At 39.9% G+C, this 18,796-nt stretch overlaps 2 protein-coding genes across 2 annotated transcripts; both read left to right on the top strand.

Moving 5' to 3' along the window:
• Positions 1–2,393: 2,393 nt before the first annotated feature.
• Positions 2,394–7,847, top strand: LOC132308691 (protein transport protein SFT2-like). The gene is made up of 4 exons (XM_059806860.1): positions 2,394–2,823; positions 5,974–6,241; positions 6,357–6,461; positions 7,426–7,847. Exons 1-4 carry the CDS (start codon positions 2,615–2,617, stop codon positions 7,525–7,527), a joined length of 684 nt encoding a protein of 227 aa, XP_059662843.1. The 5' UTR covers positions 2,394–2,614; the 3' UTR covers positions 7,528–7,847.
• Positions 7,848–11,529: 3,682 nt separating this feature from the next.
• On the top strand, positions 11,530–12,228 carry LOC132310001 (uncharacterized). The gene is made up of 2 exons (XM_059808244.1): positions 11,530–11,802; positions 11,896–12,228. The coding sequence occupies exons 1-2, from the start codon at positions 11,530–11,532 to the stop codon at positions 12,226–12,228; spliced, it is 606 nt and encodes a 201-aa protein (XP_059664227.1).
• Positions 12,229–18,796: the final 6,568 nt, after the last annotated feature.

Here is an 18,796-nt window from a genome sequence, read left to right as displayed (position 1 = left end):
TTTTAAGAGACGCAACGCGGAAGTCATATAACGAAAGACACTCCTAAGGACACTAGAACCTGGAGTATTCTGATACCAACTGTGATACCCCTTGGTTCTAGAGTCACGGGTGATCAAGTCCGAGCACAGATCCGAGGGATATCAGACAATTAATATGTAAACAAGTAAGAGTACAAAATGAAATAAGAATAAAATAATACGCTGAACGGAAATCTAAATATAAAAATCCCCCAAATAAAATATTATAAATTAATTTAATTTAATTTTCCAATCCTTACAACTCGGGAATCCATCCAGAGGACCTATAATAATCCCAAATGAACAATAATTACAAAACCAAAATCCAAAACTAAAATAAGAAATGAAATTCTAAGTAGTCGGAAGAGTGAGTGTCTGTATCTGCATCATCACGATCAAGCTCTAAGCCTGGTACTGACGAACACCTGAAAAATAAGAGTGGGTCAGGCCCACATGCAAGTTCCATCCTACTACAATCCATACATAAACTCGATACGCAGATACATCCTAGATAGCTCGGCAATATCTAAAATAGTCCATATATATATATCACACACACACACACACACACACACACACACACACACACACTCACCATAGGATGCTCACTAGCCTATAACATAGTTCAACCTGGGTAGAAGGTAACATATAAAACACGCTTTCCAGCGGCCAATTACCTAGACCTACCAGGGAACATCAGCTACATCTAGTTACTCAACCTTTGCGATATACGCACCCTAACCGTGATCAGGAAACTCAAGCTCGTATCACAGTATCATAAGTATATATATAATATCTTTCCTAATACATAAAAAATAAAGCAATCATCTGTTATGTCGTTCAACTGTTTTAGTTGACAGGACATGTATCCACGTAGGATTTAATTGTTTTAGTTAATCCATTCCGTATGTATGAATGGGTAGGAATTAACGTTTTGATTTAATTCGTCCCTCCATATGCTACCGTCCCATACCGGTGCATATAATGCATATGATCCATAAATTATGCACACTCAAATGAACATCAAGTATATCCAAAAATCAACATAATAGAAATCAGATATAGATAAGATCATATCATGCATCCAGTATATGATTATAATTATAGATCATCCTTTTAAATTCTTAAAATAATAATAAACAATTTAAAACCCTAAGCCTAAACTATAAATACAACACATATAAATTATATAAGCAACCAAAAATTACACGTCAATTAAGTTACTAATAATCAAATATTTAAATTAACTAATAATTAAATTAAAAACAATTACAATTAATTTAAACAAACACAATTACCAATTAAGCAAATAAAACCATTAAACACATAGCCAGATAATCATATTTAAATGCACATAAATCAAATAATCAATTAATCAATTAAAATGCACATAAAATAAATAAATAAATTCCGGTTATATCTTTTTGAGAATTAGGGGTATTACACAACCTCTCCCCGCTCCTACACCAAACTCGCGCGGGTTTTTATTACACAAACCATTCCCACCCAAGTAAACTAAACGGTCCCCCAAAATTGCTAAAAACGGGGCGAGGTGGGGCGGGTAATTGCGGGGGCGGGTTAAATTGTCATTCCATTCCCATTCTCATTCCATTCCCACTTACATTCCATTCCATTAATGCACACCAAATGTAACATAAGGGTGTTTTCGAATTTTTATATCTTAATAGTGACTTTAAGCCCTTTTTTTTTTTCAAAATTAACGGACTTATGACATAAACCCTTCTTTACTCATTTTTTTTCAAATTTAATGGAGTTATATACGAAAAATAAAAGATATGTGTATTATTTGTCCAAAATTAAAACATGGTGTTTAGTAGGAAGGAAGGAAGAGATGTGGAGAGAAAATAGAAATGAACGAACAAGCTTACTTTGTTTGGAATAAATGAGAGAAGGCAAGTAGACTATTATTATATAAGTTTTAAGTTAAATACTATCATAAATTATATAAGTTTTAAATTACAGTCATATCCTTTATAAATTATAATATTATAAATATTATTGAATATAATGTTAAAAATAATTAAAACTTTATATTTTCTTTTCTTTTCTTTTATCTAACCAAAAAAAAAAAAAAATACACAATCTCTTATATCATCCGTCTCTTTTTCTTTTACTTTCACCAATTTTTTGAACAAGGTATTTTTCTCACTCTGCCGAAGAAATTACTACTTACTGCTACCACATATGGTTATATAGAGCTCACAAAATGTCGGGCACTTGCCGCACTTGATTCACTTCTTTCCATTCGATTTTATGTTTTTTTGTTTTTGTAAAATATTTTAATTTTTAATAAGTAAATAAATGTTTTTCTTTCTTTTCTTTTCCCCTCTATGCAGATGAGATACCAAAACAATAAGTAAGAAATTGAGGCATGTGCTTTATTAATAAATCAACAAGAAGCTCTCCCCAACCCCGCGTAAAAGAGAGAGAGAGAGGAGAGAGAGATGTGAATTGATCCGATCTCCAACTCCATCGCCAAGCTTTGTCAATTCTCAGCCTAAGCTCGCCGAGTGAAGGAATTGAAGCTTCTGAGAGAGAACTGAATTTGAGAGAGCCTTTTGTCTTTGTCTCCGATATGCATAAAACGGCGCAAGCTTGGTTCACCGGAGGCCCCAGCAGTGGCAACACCGACGATCTGCAGAAATCTTCGCCGTCTCTGCTTGCAGATTGGAATGCTTACGCCGCTTCCAAACCTTCCGACGAATCGGATTCTACCGGCTTAGGCTTCGATCTCGAAGCCGCTGTCGGAACCGCCAAAGATACGGTCTCCGGCACTTTCAACGTGTAAGTATTTCCTCACTCAATTATTATACGCTACTGCAGTTTCCTCTAATTTAGGGCAGTGCTCAATTAGTCACTTTCCTGTGTTTCTGAATCTGATTTCGCGTATTTACATCTCTTTCCATATGTGAAGTTATATTTATACATATACGCTTTTTTTTTTTTACTCAAATATGTATGGATCTAGACTAATTTGCAGAATTTTGGATTATGGTTTTGGAAATTGGACTGTTATATTGGAAATTTGGAATTGGTTGATGCATTTGGTATGTGATATTTGGTCAAGAGTCTGGAAATGTTTTGAATAAAGTGTTCTCATGTAATTTATTATAAGATCCATTAGTGGGCTAATTGAATAGCATTAACACATGTCAAATGTGTTAATGAATATACTTTTGGATTAGTCATTGGTTAGCTAGTCGGAAAATGTTTTGTTATGACTAATCATATAGCATTCATTAGTTGTTGAGTTCAAGAACACGATGGATGATTTAATAAAGTATTCATGTATATATTTTGGTTACAATATTAACAAGTTAGCAGAAATATTTTGTAGACAAAGATGAAACTAGTCGAGTCTTATAATTCATGATGCAGGGACACTAGTGAATGATGAATTGTAATTGAATTGTTGAATAGCCTATATGTTACCGATGACCGGATTCAAATCCCGTTCTCCATCAAAAGGGGGAAGGTTAGGAAAACAAGTAATGCTAGAAAAGAGAAGTGCATAACCAGCCAAACAAATAATTTAAATTTCTAACCTATTTATACTTGTACTCTGGTTGTCATAGTTCACATTTACTATTGAGCTTCTTGCATTACATAACTAACATATTTTCCATATATTATGCCTTAAATTACAACTTGCAGTTGTTCTAGTGATATATAACATTTTCCAAATTGTGTTTCAACTAAGATTGTTTATGTTACTTACAGGAAAGAAAGATGGTAAATTTTGATATCTCCATCCTAATTTTTTGGTTCTTTCCTCTTTTCATTGTGTCTATAAGCAATATAGGGCATAGTAACAGACACATTCCAATCCATCTCTTAAACATTCATTACTATGCATCTGTAGCTCATGGAAAATCTGCTTCAATAAGTTTTCTTCATCTCGGCACTGATACTTCTAGTCAATGTATTGATATCTGGAATGACAACGTATGTCACTTTGATTGCATGCCTAAATCTAAATTTACATTTTGGTGTATCCATTCCTTCTTAAAAGTAAATTATAAAGTCAAAAAATCTAATAATGTTATAAGCTTACTACCTAGGTGATTTGCTTGCAAATAGTAGGGGTGTACAAAGAACCGGTGGAACTGGAGAACCGATCGGAACCGAACCAAACCGGTGCTTCGATTCCAGTTCCGGTTCCAAATTTGTGGAACCGGTGAGTTTCGGTTTGGTTCCAGTTCCAGATCCTTAGGAACTGAACCGATCTGAACCGGTTATATATTATATACAATATATATTTTTAATTGTATAATTATATAATTACAATACATAATGATAATATATATCACCGTCACAGACCACTAGGCACTAGATTCTTACAGGTAGTCTTTGACTCACAGCTAATACAGCTATATACCAAACTACCACACCCCAAACATAATGAAATTCATTTAACTCACTTCAGTAACCCTAGGACTCCCTAGTCAGTACTCTAGTTTCTAGATCAGTTTTGCATATACACAAATATCCTCTCCATGGTTGACGGTCTCTCACTCTCTCAGATCCAGACATACATAGATTCAAACCGTAGATGTTGATGACTGATACACAACGAAAAATCCACTGATTTTTTGGATCAGACGCCACTCAGGCCTCAGCTCCAAATCATAGTCTCACTGCCGTGATGCCGTCAACTCTCAGATTCTCCATTGTCGTTGACACGGTTTTACCTTGTGGAAAATCCACTGATTTTTTGGATCAGACGTCTCTCACTCTCTCAGGCCTCAGCCCCAAATCACAGTCTCACTGCCATGACGCCGTCGACTCTCAGATTCTCCAATGTTGTTGACACGGCTTCACCTTACGTCTTCATCTTACGAACCCAGTCAACTTTTTTTTTTTGAAGAAGTAAACAAATTTTTTCTCAAATTTTATGGGCTCTTATTCTGATTTGAGCAGTGATAATGGAACCGAACCGGACCGGTCTTCACGGTTCGGTTCGGTTCCATGTCCCAACGGTTCCAATTCCATTTTCTAGAAACCATTGGGAACGGTTCGGTTCCGGTTCCGCTAGGAACCGTACCGAACTGGACCGTGTGCACCCCTAGCAATAGTAAGAATTCGATACCTTAATATATCAAGCAAAGAGAAATACCCTAAAGAGGATTCCGATCTTCTAAATTTGTTAATCAAAATCTGATACCATGGCCTTTCCAAACAGTGTGTCACGTAGGGACAGAGCCCCTCATATCCCACTGTATTTAACTGGAAAAACAAAGCCTCGCCTCATTTACATAGGTGGTTTATTTCATATGTTGGTTATCTGGATGGTTGGACATGTTTCTTACGAGTTGAATATGTAATGGCAACCTGACCTTTTCCGTAATTTCTGAATAACAGTTCTCTATTAGTTGGCATCATTGAGATACTTTTATTGGCTTGATTTTTGTCCCTTCTTTTTCTCTAAATACCTTTTCTTTTCCAAATAAGAAATTCTTCGTATTTCATTTTCATTTCCTTTGTTAGACAATCACTTTAATACCTTCCTATTTATATATATATATATATATATATATTTATTTATTTATTTACCCCCGTAATTAGTCATGATCACTATATTCATCTTCTTCTTCCCACATTTATTTCTGTTTATTCTTTTAACATTTTTTTTTGGTGTCATATAGACATAGTTTAATTATTTTCATATTTTCCTTCTCAACCTGTATGTCTGACAAACCTATACAACTTGTTTATGCTTGGAGCCTTGGACTCTACTAGGAGGCTATGTCTACAAGTGAAAAACTCTTTCTGCTCATCGAAATTTCGTAACTTGATGCTTCTAGATTAGTCTTTTTAGAAAGTGAAAACTAAAATATCAATCAGCTGTGAAGCTCAGTCTAGCTTTTTCTTGCTAACCATGATAAAATTATTCTTGTAATATGATGGATGGTAAATTGTTGATTTTTTGTATAGAGTTTCGAAAGGAGTCAGGGACTTGCCAGGGAACTTTCAGTCTGCCACTAGCAATGTCCCTTCTGGAAAATCGCTCATGTATTTTGGTGTACTCCTAGCCGCTGGTGTGTTTTTCATCTTCATTGCATTTACCATGTTCCTTCCAGTCATGGTATTGGTCCCTCAGAAATTTGCTATCTGCTTCACTATTGGTTGTGCCTTCATCATTAGCTCATTCTTTGCCCTGAAAGGTCCTAAAAATCAGCTTGCACACATGTCGTCAAAAGAGGTAGCTCAGCAATTCTTAAAAATCTGATCCGCTGCAAACATGCTTTTGCTTATCGTTAAAAAGAACTGTTCTCTTTTCCTCTGCCTGATTTTATGCTTAAATTTTTTCTCTACAGAGGCTTCCTTTTACACTGGGATTCATTGGCACCATGGTGGGTACGATTTATGTTTCCATGGTGCTTCACAGTTATGTTCTCTCTGTGCTCTTCTCTGTGTTACAGGTATCAAATCTCTCTTTTCCCATACAATTTTCCTTGTCTTTCTAGTTTATATATTTATTTTGTCAAATGACACTAGGAAAACTTATAAAAGAAAAGGACTTGACCTAGAAAATCCTGCAACCTGCTTGCTCTGGTTGCAGATGGGATCTGAGCATGCATTAAGGCTGAATAAATCATGTCCTTGAAGAGGATTTGCTACATGCTAGCTAACCTACTTATAATTGCAAACTGAAAATTGCTTTGATACATGGCGTTGTAGGTTGTGCCCCCACTTTTTCCTGATTTTGCACAATGACTCCGTTTCTACGGAAGAGCAAAATTAATTACCGAAAGTGATTGTATTGAAATTTCTTATTTATGCATTAGTATTCACAAATATTGTTACCACTTCAGCTGGCTGGTCCTGTTTTTATTGTGCAATGGACCCATAAAAGTATTTAAGCACAGGCCAGCATTGGCATTAACCTGCCCCAATTGAAGTTTGCTTAATTTTACCATTGTAATGTTTTGCTTGATCAGGTCATTTGCATCCCAGATCTTGTCTGATCTTCCTGGACCCTGTTGTTATCTCATTATACATAGTACTACTATTACCAGTGTCCTCTACTTTCTCTTTATGTTTGCTTCACTTTTTTCTTTTTTGCATTTTCTCATATCACCTTTTCAGTATTTGCTATGCACTTAGTGTTTTCAAAATAAATTCTTAAAATATTCTTGGAACTTTTTTGCTTTCATTCAACTTGATGGAAATATAATATTGATATGTAGAAGATTAAATGAATACTTTGGTTCTTTAATTATATAATTTTAGTGGGATTGTGGGTGAGTGTGGGGTTAAGGCTATACAATTATCTCACATCTTACCCACTTAATATGGCATTGTTACCATTGCGATACGTGCACTTTGTAATTGGAATAATGATTTATTTCATCTTCATTCCCTTAATTTACTTGGTCTTTTCAGGTCCTTGCACTGTCGTACTATGTTATCTCATATTTCCCTGGGGGATCAGCTGGGCTGAAGTTTCTTTCTTCGACACTTACCTCAAAATGTTTCGGGAGATGACATTATTGTCTGCCTTATCTAATATTCTTTTGTCAGTTGCCTGTTTTTATTGCTATTACTACACGTTAGATCTGACATGTTTCAACTAATAGCATTCAGAGTGATCTTATTTCTCTTTGGAAATTCAATATGTATCCGAGTCTTTTTCAAATAGTAGTACATTACTTGAAACAAGTTTTTCCAATGTTAGTCGTACATATGGGTGCGAAGCTGAATTGGAATTACTCCAAGACTCGTGCTTGAATCTCACTCTCGTCTGTCCTTACTTTTATCATTGACCTAAGACAGAAAATGCAATGCGATTTTAACGTGTGCCTTCATTACTCGAGCAGTGTTGTTGGTACTCAATCATCTGGATCGTGGCATCTTTGTTTTCAGTATATAAAAAAGATGGATGACGAAGGACACAGGGTTGTTGTGGCTTCATCCCTTCATTATCATTATTGTTGGCTACTCTGGCACGAAATATATTGATTTCATAGTCCACCACTCCACCTCTAATACTACTCTCTAGTCATTCGCGTGTCTTTGTTTTTTTATATGTAAAAAAGACAAATAATACATGGGGATGAAAAGGATTTCTAATCCGAAAGAAGATGGAATGATTGTTGTGATGAGGTTGGCACATTTTCAACTCTGGAAATGCTTGGTGGCACCTTGATCCTCTGTTGCAGATTCAAATTGGTGCTTCTGAACTAAGATGTTAGTTGTAAGAGTAACGATACTTGCACTGATTTGTTGATCGATTCATTTATGCATAAATAAAGAAATGAGCCCTCCATTTACATGTACTATGCATAAATAACTAATTAAAAATATTCTGTAAAACAAATCAGTGCAAGTATCATTATTCCAAGTGTAAAGGGGTCGGTTGCTTGAAGGAAGTTGCTGTGCTCTCCGTTTTTGGACTGAAAAATGGGTGGGATATATCCTCCTCAGCATTTCTCGAAAAGTCTGGGGCTTAAATTCTAGATTTTATCTTTTTGGTCACAATGGGCTGATGAAACTGGGTTATGAAAAGGGGTGGGCATAGGAGAGAGGGGCAAGAATCAAAGTCCATTTGCATTTCAAGGATGAGCAAAGAGTTTAGTGTTGGGCTAGTAAATTGAGGAAAGGCCCAGTGTTTGACTGGAGCATAATGGTTGAAGCCTGAAGGAACTAACTAGCTTTGCTTTGATGATGGAGGTCAGTCACGTGATTCATTTTCATTTTGATTAGATTGGCCGCAATTACGGTATCTAATCATAAAGATTTGGAAAATCTTGTCGGTCTGAGAAAGTCGTATTGGTCATTTGAATTCTCAAGAATCTTGGTTTGGAGGCGCAATTAGGGTATCTACATAAAGATTTGGAAAATCTTGTCCCTCTGAGGGTGTCGTATTAGTCATTTGAATTCTCAAGAATCTTGGTAGGGAGGAGAAGTAGCATGTGCTTCACATGCGTGCACCTTTCCAAGAGAGTTGGAAAATTTACTAATTTACCCCCCGCCCCTGCTGCCAGATTAATTAAGACATTAGGTGACTGACTATATAGATACCCATAGGCCTCCTTGTTTCCAACGCTTCTTTAATGGCATTCAAGGAACCAAGCAACCCTCAATAATGTACATCGTGGAGGGAAAAATCCCCTTTCAATAAGAGCAGTCCACGTCATCATAAATATAACTTTATCTTCGATAAAGTTCAAAACCCATCTCGTTAGAAACCCAAGTTGAGTTGATCATTAGCCCAAAACTACTGTTATCTAACTACCAGCTTTACTAAAACTCGAATCAAGACACCAGCAGACCAAGTTAAATGCGGCCCAAATCCATTTAAAGAAGGAGCCGGTCCTGCAAGGAAAATGATTCATCAAAGGAAGCAAGTTCTGTGTAAGGAAAATCCAGTAAGGGAAGAATTATAAAGAGGAAAGAATTCTATTTGTAAAGAAATTGATATATGGAAAGAATTAGAGGACAAGTAACGCGAGTCCTACCATAATTCTTCTAACTTTTGTATATAAATAGAGGCCCAGACCTCCAATAAAAAGATCAAGCAATTCTACGCCCCTCTAGACACTGTTCTTGTTTATTGAGTGAGTTGTTTTATTTTTCTCAATTATTATTGGTTGAGCGAAATTTTGCACTTACACTTTGGCGCCGTCTGTGGGAATCGTGTGCAAATATATTCCCACTCTTGTTGTTGTTTCACAAGTGAATCCTGCAGCTACCATCCAGAATGTCGAACGGAGGATCTTCAGCAGATCAACAGACGGAGTTGATGCAAAAGATGCGTGAAGAGTTTTTGCACCAGTTTGACGTACTTCGTCAGGCAAACGAAGCAAGCGTGGCTCAGATTGCCTTGATTCAACAACAGAATAACGGTCTGCAAACGACACTGGCTCAGTTGGCACCACCGCCACCAGTGAATGACACAACAGCACCCCCTAGTCAGAATATTCCTCTGATTACTGGACTTCCGCTTGATGGGGTTCCACCTAATGGGGCACGACCCAATGAGGTTCAACCGAATGAGGTTCAGCAGCAACGGAAGGCAAGATCCGAGGCTACGGCTTCAGATAACGTCCCTCGTCGCATGCAAGATGAGCAAGTCGAATCTAGCCATAAGCTTACGGTGTGGTCCAATGGAATCCCAGATGGTGCAGGTGTTCAGGATGCCTTTGACGAGAAGAGACACCTGCCGAGATGGCTAGAGAACACAAAAATTCTTTGATCAAAACTCCTTTCACTGACGATGTGTATCTGGTTGAGAGGCCCAAGAAATTCACCATGCCTTCTTTCACCCAGTTTGATGGAACAGGGGATCCTTTTCGGCACCTAGATCATTATGCTCAAAAGATGGCTTTGGATGATCGTAATGACCCTTGGATGTGCAGAGTTTTTCCTACCAGTTTGACAGGAGCAGCACTATAGTGGTTCAGGAATAGACCGCATAAATCCATCCCAGATTACGTAACTCTATGCACCATGTTCCTGGCACAGTATTGCGGAAATAAGAAGCAAAAGAAGAACATTGCTAGCCTCTTCACCGTAAGGCAGAAAAGGGGGGAAACATTACAGGATTTCTTGTCAAGATTCAACATGGAGGCATCAGAAATAGCAGATTGTCATCCCGCAACTGCTATAGAGACATTTAAACTTGCAATGATTCAGGGGACGAAGTTCCACACTTCCTTAGTCAAGTATTCTCCTCCCGACATGCAGACTCTAAATGCCAGGGCCCAGATCTACATTCGGCTTGAGGAAAATATAGCCCACCGAGCGTAGCACGCTACCCTCATGACAGTGGAAAACAAGCCTCGAGAAAGAATTCCAACTCAAAAGATTCAAAAAAGCCAACGTTCCTTAACGCCGGTCACCCAGGCACCTGAAAAAAGGCAAAGGGTAGAGGAATAATTTACACCTCTCTGAACTACCTTGGCTCGGCTCTTCCAAGAGAATAAGACGAAGTTCACAACTCCGCAGCCAATAAAGCAACCCCTGGAGCAAAGGGACAAAAGCAAGCATTGCGCTTATTATCGAGATTATGGGCATTCAACCAACGATTGCCGATCCCTCAGGCGACAGGTGGAGAATATGATCGCCAGAGGTGAGTTGACGGATTACCTCATGACAAAGGAGCATGCAAAGCCTCGCGAGGTCTATCCCTACAAGGTAGAAGGTACGCAAGTAAAAGTCATCCATGCAATACATAGTAGGTCTGAAGATGATCAAGAGTCCGAGGAGGTGTACAGATCCAGATTGAGGGCGACCCACAAGCTCAGGAAGATATCCTCGGTCAATGCTATAAATTCGGGTAGCATTAATATTGTATTCAGAGATGGCGACCTATCCAGAGTGCAACTCCCCCACGAGGATCCATTGGTCATCAGTCTTTTAGTGGCCAATTGTATGATCAGGAGGGTTTTGGTAGATCCAGGAAGTAGCGCCAGCATAATCACAAAGACGGTCTTTGATCAGTTAGAGATCTCGTCATCATCTATTTGACCTACCTCCAGCCCGTTGATGGGATTCGATGGTACAAGAGTAGATCCCCTTGGAGTAATAGACTTGTCCGTAACCGTGGTGAAGAGGACTCTGAAGGAGAACTTTATTTTAACAGAGATCCATCCTTTTTACAATCTCATCATGGGAAGAGGCTGGATACATCAGATGAGAGGAGTTCCGTCCACCTTCCACCAGGTGATGCGGTGCTTATCTCCGGACGGGAAAGAAGTAATTAATCTGTGGGGCGATCAAGTCGCAGCGAAGGAATGCTATATGTTGACACAAGTTGAGGCAAAGAGGGTGTCGACTCAACAACAACCAGGTGTGGCTTCCAAAACTGGACCCAAATAGCAATTACAGAGCCCTCTGCCCAAGTATCTTAAGGTAAAGGAGGAAGAGGAAATTGCGAAGCCTACCGAGAAGACCCTCGAAGCCGTGAAAGTTATCCTCGGCGACCCTCAGAAGGTTACTTATCTAGGCTCTTCTTCCACGTTCGAAGAAAATGAGGCATTAATTAATGTTATCTGGAGCAATGCGTATGCCTTTGCGTGGGATCACTCGGACATGGTAGGGATCGATCCCTCAGTTTCTTGCCATAGCCTGAAGGTGGATCCGGAGTTCAAACCAGTCAGGCAGAAACACCGAAGGTTTGCCCCTGAATGCAATCACATTATAGCTGAAGAAGTGAGCAAATTGTTGCAAGCAAGTTTCATTTGAGAAGTGCAATATCCGCAGTGGTTGTCGAACGTGGTAGTCGTACAAAAGAAGATAGAAAATGGAGGGTTTGTGTAGATTATACTAACCTCAACAAAGCCTGCCTTAAAGATAGCTACCCTCTGCCTAAGATAGACCAGATGGTTGATGCTACCACTGGCTACAAGAGGTTGACATTCCTAGATGCATACTCGGGATACAATCAGATTCCTATGAACCCCGAAGATGAAGAAAAAACGGCTTTTATTACAGAAAAGGGGACTTATTGTTACAGGGTCATGCCATTCGGACTGAAGAATGCTGGAGTCACTTATCAACGCCTTATCAACAAGATATTCGATAATCTGCTGGGAAAGACAGTTGAAGCATATATAGATGACATGGTGGTTAAAAGTGTGAAGAAAAAGATCATCCGAAGCATCTACAGGAAGTTTTTAATACTTTAAAGGAGTACAACATGAAGTTGAATCCATCCAAGTGCTCCTTCGCGGTATCATCAGGTCAATTCCTCGGCCACATAGTGAATAAAAGAGGGATAGAGGTAAGTCTGACTTAGGCTAAGGCCCTCATCCAGAATCAAGAACTAAAAAATCGCAGGGAGGTGCAGGTTCTTACTGGTCGGATCGCAGCACTCAGCCGGTTTATATCCCGATTGTCAGATAAGTACAAACCATTCTTCGATGCTATACGATCTAAGAATAAAGATATATGGGGACCTCAGCAGCAGGAAGCCCTCAGTCGGTTGAAAGCAACCAGTGCAGCATTGATTAGAAAGGAAGGAAAGAGGCAATATCCAGTCTTCTACACAAGTAATACCATGACAGATACGGAGACACGATATAATAAAGTAGAAAAAGTCATCTTAGCTTTGATCTATGCCAAGAGGAAGCTTTGGCATTATTTTGAATCTCATAGCATTGTGATACTCACCAACTATCTTATACGGGGTATACTCTCTAAGCCCGATTTATCTGGGAGAATTACCAAATAGGCTATCGAGCTTAGTTCCTTCGACATAACTTATGTGCCAAGGGTGTCGCACAAAGGACAAGCCGTAGCGGACTTTCTTCTCGAGTATGAAGATACTCCCGAAGAGCCGGCACACTTTGAACCATAGTGGGAACTTCGAGTCGATGGCTCCTTGAATCAAGCAAGTGTAGGAGTAGGCGTTGTAATGTCAACACCTGAAGGCACCAAGCTGCAGCAATCTATCTGTTTGAAGTTCCCAGTTATGAACAATGAGGCCGAGTATGAGGCATTACTTGCTGGTCTTCGATTGGCTAGTAGTCTCCAGGTACGTTGCTTAAAGGTTTTTAGTGACTCACAGCTTGTTATAAATCAAGTGACAGGTCAGTACCATCCCAAAGAGGAGAGAATGAAAGCATATAAAGAAGTTGTAGAGAACGTTGCACGGGGATTCGATCAGATCAAATTCTATCAGGTACCTCATGTTGAGAATGCCGAAGCAGATCAATTGGCCATATCAGCGTCATCTTCAAATGAGGATCTGATTCGGATTATGCCGATTGATGTTCTGGACGAGCCCAGCATTAATCCTCTGCAGGAAGTAATGGTGGTTCCAGTTATTCCTCGAGAACCATGCTGGATTGATCCATTGGAAGCTTACCTCAAGCATGGAGTTCTTCCAGACCAGAAGTCCGAAACATGGAAGCTCCGTCTCACCGCAGCTAAATATGCCATCATTAACAATCAGTTATACCGAAAGTCATTTTCAGGTCCTTACCTGAAATGTTTAAGCCCTACTGAGGCTCTTGTGGTGTTGAGACAAATCCATGACGGAGATTGTGGCAACCATTCTGGGGGCAGATCCCTCGCGTACAAAGTCCTGACTCAAGGTTACTTCTGGCTGTACTTGGCCCGGAATGCAGAAGAGTATACACGGAGGTGTGACAAATGTCAATGTCACGGTCCCATGAAGCATCAACCTGCCGAAGATTTGCACGCAATGGCAAATCCATGGCCATTCGCACAATGGGGGATTGATATGGTGGGCCCGTTACCCAAGACTGTAGAACAAAAGGAGTACGTGCTACTGGCTACAGATTATTTCACTAAATGGGTAGAAGCCGAGGCCTACTCAAGTGTGACCCATGAGCAGGTAAAAAGTTTCCTTTAGAACAACATCATTTGCCGGTTTGGGGTCCCAAAAGTCATTATGATGGACAATGGTAAGAACCTCGATAATAGAAGTACAAGAAAATTCTTTGCTGAACATGGAATTATACAATAGTTAGCTGCAGTTAGTCATCCACAAGGGAATGGACAGGCTGAAATAACTAATCGGACAATTTTCAGTTGTTTAAAGAAGAAATTGGAGAAATTCAAAACGAAATGGTACGAGAATCTCCCTCAGGTGCTTTGGGCGTACCGAACCACACCACGGCGGCCTACGGGGGAGAGTCCCTTTGCCATGGCTTATGGATCTGAAGCTGTGATCCCAACCGAAGCGGCAGTTCCAACCCTTCGGACATTCTTATTACTTGAAGGAAACAATAGTCAACAGCTCGAACATAGTCTCGATCTCTTGGACGAAAAAAAGGGATGCTGCAGCAATAGGCTTACTTCATATCAGCAACAGCTACGTAGCAGTTATAACAAACGCGTCAGATTCAGGAGCTTTGTGGTAGGCGATTGGGTTTTGAAGCAAGAGACAGCTCATGTAAAGAAACTGGAACCTAATTGGACCGGACCCTACAGGGTTATCGAAGTAGTGGGGAAAGGAGCATATTGTTTGGCCGAAGCTGACGGACGTCCCATTGCGCGTCCTTGGAATGCAATACACCTTAAAAGGTATTTTCATTAGATAAGTTTGTCAATTTTGCTATGAATTCTTCACAAATAAGGCTGCGTATGCCCACAGTCAGCCAAACTTTTCTTTATTTTGCTTCTATCATATTCAGTACAATTCTACTCTATTTATTTCTTTCCATAAAAATGGGGGCCATACTACTCTATGATTATGCAACTTTTATGCATGCGTCGCATTATGTAATTTTTATGCAAAGCAATGTTCGTCACAATGATTTTTAAGAAAAAACATGAGTTATGGCCTATGGTTAAAACTCTCTATCCTACATCGACAAAAAAGTATGTGTTACATTCTGTTATATATGGGAATATTCAAATAGTTGATTGCGGTGTAAGGAGGGCCCACTGGTATTAAAGGCTGTCAAGCTCAATACCAGAGGCATTCCTTACACCGACCTTTTTGACAAAATTTAGTCTATGTCCTACATCGGATAGAAATAGAAAAGAAATGCGGTTAATATATGCGTAGTCCACTATATTTGGTTGCCAAGAAGGGAGTATCAATGGAGGAAAGTCTCCAAAGTCAACAAATAGGAAACTTCACAGCCATTGTTACTCGCTTTCTTGGCCTCCTATCATTTTTGAATCCTCGGCCTCATGATAAGTTGCTTGAGAAAAATATATGCAAACTTTCACTCAGGCTCAGCGCCGGGGAGTAATTTATTCGCTTCGGACTCTAAGTGTCCGGCTCGGCAAACCTCCCCTCAGGCTCAGCGCCGGGGAGTAATTTATTCGCCTCGGACCCTTAGAGTCCGGCTCAACAAACCTTATTCTTATGCTCATATTCACTGATTCTAAGTTTGGTAATATAAGCCACGAGATTGTCCTACATTGAAAAACTATAAGAAGAAACAAGTATAAATATACTTGCTTCACACAAATCCATTTCAAAATGGTTCCCTTAACAGTTAAATCACCAAAGGAAAAAATAATCCTCTATTATCAGACAAACCATTAGAGGAGATCTCTTCTTCATATCTTATTTATTTTGCTTCAGACTAGAACAGATAAGGAACTCTCAGGCAGGGTATTTTCCTTAAAAATAATCTCATCTAACAAAGTGTGTGCAATATTAAAAGCATACAAGCATACTTAGTCGAAGCAAAATAAAAATAACACAGCTTAAGAAACATGGTTATATCATTTATATCTATCATTCCCAATGTTGTTTCATTACAAAAAAAAAAAATTACTCAATCTTACTTCCTCTTCGGATCAAACGGGATAGATTCAAAAGCATTTACCACAGCTGGACTTGCAGGTGGAGGATTTGATGGGCCAGTTGCAAGAGTGGAGACACTTGGAGCTGAAGGGACCTCAGGATGAGCTTTCACCATCTCAGCAAAAAGAACTTCAGCTTCTTGAGCTTTTGGACCCTCATCATAAGGGAAAGACACTCCCATATGGGCATCAAAAGCCTCGGGATCTGTTGTTTTTTTTCCCCTGAACCCTGATTGAAGCTGGACCTGAAGGCCTTGGCACTAGATAAACACACCAAACTGGAGTAACAACCTTGCATCTGCCTCCCTACAATGATGCAGGTGCTAAGGGCATCATTCAAACGTTGGACTTCAGCCTCCAGCGACTCAACTTTGGCATTAGAAGCAACTAGACGCTTCTTGTAAACATCCTAAGCCTCGTATGCAATTTGTGCATTGGCAATGGCATGGGATGCCTTCTTCTCAGAATTACTGAGGTTTTTCTCCAGCTTCTTAAGGGAAAGAGACTGAGCCTCAGCAGTAGCACAGAGGGCCATAGTATGATACAAGCCCTGCATTATGAGATAATAACAATGTAAGAAAGTGTGTAAGGCAATTATGACAATAGAAATGAAGGACGGAGCAAACCTCTATGGCTCGAACAGGGGTAGATGGGAGTAGCTGTTCCAACCCCATTCTGCCGATAATTTCTTCATCCTTGAGGAGTCACATTCCCCGAGCAACGGCCAGTGCTGCAGATGGGTCAGTGATCATAGAATCACCAACATGGAGGATGGACTTGTCAGCCCTCGAGAAGGAAGGAGTCCGAGGTGCTCCAGCCTCGGTAAGGACATAAGCACTGACCTCATCCTCAGGGTTAACCTCTTCGGTTTTCTTCCCTTTGCTTTTTGGGTTGGAAGCACCCTTGGATTTCACGGTTGAAGAGGAGTTCAGCCTTGCCCTTTTGTTCAAAGGGACTTCGTCAATCTCCTTTTCCTGCTCATTTGTACACAATATAGTCAACGGAGCATTCTCTGCAGCTTTCCTCTTCAAGGCTTCAGCCCTCTGTTTTTCTTCCTCAGTCATAAGGAAGCTGTTAAAAGATGGAAGTGAGAGGTCCATGAGATCAGCGGCTACAGCTCTGGAAGCAACTACTTTAAGACTCGTAGGAGTGAGTAAGCTCTCGATCGAGGGAGGGTTGCTCCAGACCTGCCTTTCCAGGAAGGAAAGCCTCTTCTTGGCAGCCGAAGAAGGAAATGTTGCTGAAAAAAAGCAAGAAACTTGTAAATATATCGAAATAATAAGACTCAACATGGGAAACAGCCCGAACACTCTTCATGAAGAAAGGGGGGATGTTCTATACCTAACTTCCCGAACTTGCGAGGGATTGGGAGTTTGCTCGATTGGGGCACGACCCATCTCCCTTTAACAATTATCATCCTCTCTTTCCACTTCTTCTTAGAAGTAGGGAGGTCTGTACATATCCTTTGGTGCAAGGGGGAAGTGAAAAAGAAACGACAAGGTTCGGTTCCATGCTTAGAAATAGAATAAGTAATCAGCAAGTCAGCCAGAGTCAGGTCAAGACTCTCCTGCCACCAGCGAATGAAGAGTGCTGAGATTACTCGAAGGAAGTTAGGGTTTACTTGCAGGGGTGCAATCCCTAATTTGTTGAAGACTAAATGATAGAAGGGATGAAGGGGGAACCTAAGAGCATTGAGATGCCCAATAGAGAGGAGTAACTCGTCTTCTCCGACGCCCTCGCCGGCGCAAAAATCAGCGCCTTTGGAGTACTCTGCAATTTCTATCCCCTCGGGAATCTCGAATTTTTCCATTACGGATTCAATGGAGAACGGGATGCGTCGAATAGACAGAATTGCATTTCTTTCTTTCTTAGTGAGGATATTGTCCGACCCAGAGGTGGATGTTTCAGCTTGGATGGGGGAAGCACCTGGCTGATTAGCCGAGTCACTTACAAGTTTAGGAAAGTTCGAAACCCTAGGTGGGGGAACCCTAATGAGATTAGGGGAAGACGAGGGAGTGGACTCAGAATCTACGATCTCTATACGTTCAGGAGTAGTCGAAGTACTCATAATGCAAGATCGAAGAGAAAAAGATGAAGAACTAACCTGATAAGACGACAGAGTGAAGAATGCAAGAAACGTAGTGAGAGCAAAAGTAACCCTTATAGAATCTCTTAAGGCAGAATGGCAATGGGCAATCTTCGAAATGTCTTTTTGTAAAATAAACAACTGTGCAACTTCAATTCCCTTTTTAATAGGAGCCGCAATCCAATTAAAGAGGGAATTGGGGGCAAAGTGTGGAGGGAAAAATCTCCCTCCAATAAGAGCAGTCCACGTCATCATAAATATAACTTTATCTTCGATAAAGGTCAAAGCCCATCTCATTAGAAGCCCAAGTTGAGTTGATCATTAGCCCAAAACTACTGTTATCTAACTACCAGCTTTACTAAAGCTCGAATCAAGACACCAGCAGTCATGTAGACCAAGTTAAATGCGGCCCAAATCCATTTAAAGAAAGAGCCG

This window comes from Cornus florida, unplaced genomic scaffold (genome assembly GCF_030987335.1).
Source record: "Cornus florida cultivar Cherokee Brave unplaced genomic scaffold, ASM3098733v1 CherokeeBrave_3.0.0_Hap2_Chr05, whole genome shotgun sequence".
Lineage (NCBI taxonomy): Eukaryota > Viridiplantae > Streptophyta > Magnoliopsida > Cornales > Cornaceae > Cornus > Cornus florida.
The sequence above is the reverse complement of the archived record's forward strand: the minus strand, read 5'-3'. Positions and strand labels throughout refer to the sequence as shown.

What these genes read in the sequence shown, in the direction of transcription:
- LOC132308691 (XM_059806860.1), top strand. Translation starts at nt 2,615, where the DNA reads ATGCATAAAACGGCGCAAGCTTGGTTCACCGGAGGCCCCAGCAGTGGC. An exon ending in GTCTCCGGCACTTTCAACGT is followed by an intron (nt 2,824 to 5,973) that starts GTAAGTATTTCC and finishes TTTTTTGTATAG; the next exon opens with AGTTTCGAAAGGAGTCAGGG. An exon ending in CACACATGTCGTCAAAAGAG is followed by an intron (nt 6,242 to 6,356) that starts GTAGCTCAGCAA and finishes TTTTCTCTACAG; the next exon opens with AGGCTTCCTTTTACACTGGG.
- LOC132310001 (XM_059808244.1), top strand. Translation starts at nt 11,530, where the DNA reads ATGGGATTCGATGGTACAAGAGTAGATCCCCTTGGAGTAATAGACTTG. An exon ending in ATATGTTGACACAAGTTGAG is followed by an intron (nt 11,803 to 11,895) that starts GCAAAGAGGGTG and finishes AAGTATCTTAAG; the next exon opens with GTAAAGGAGGAAGAGGAAAT.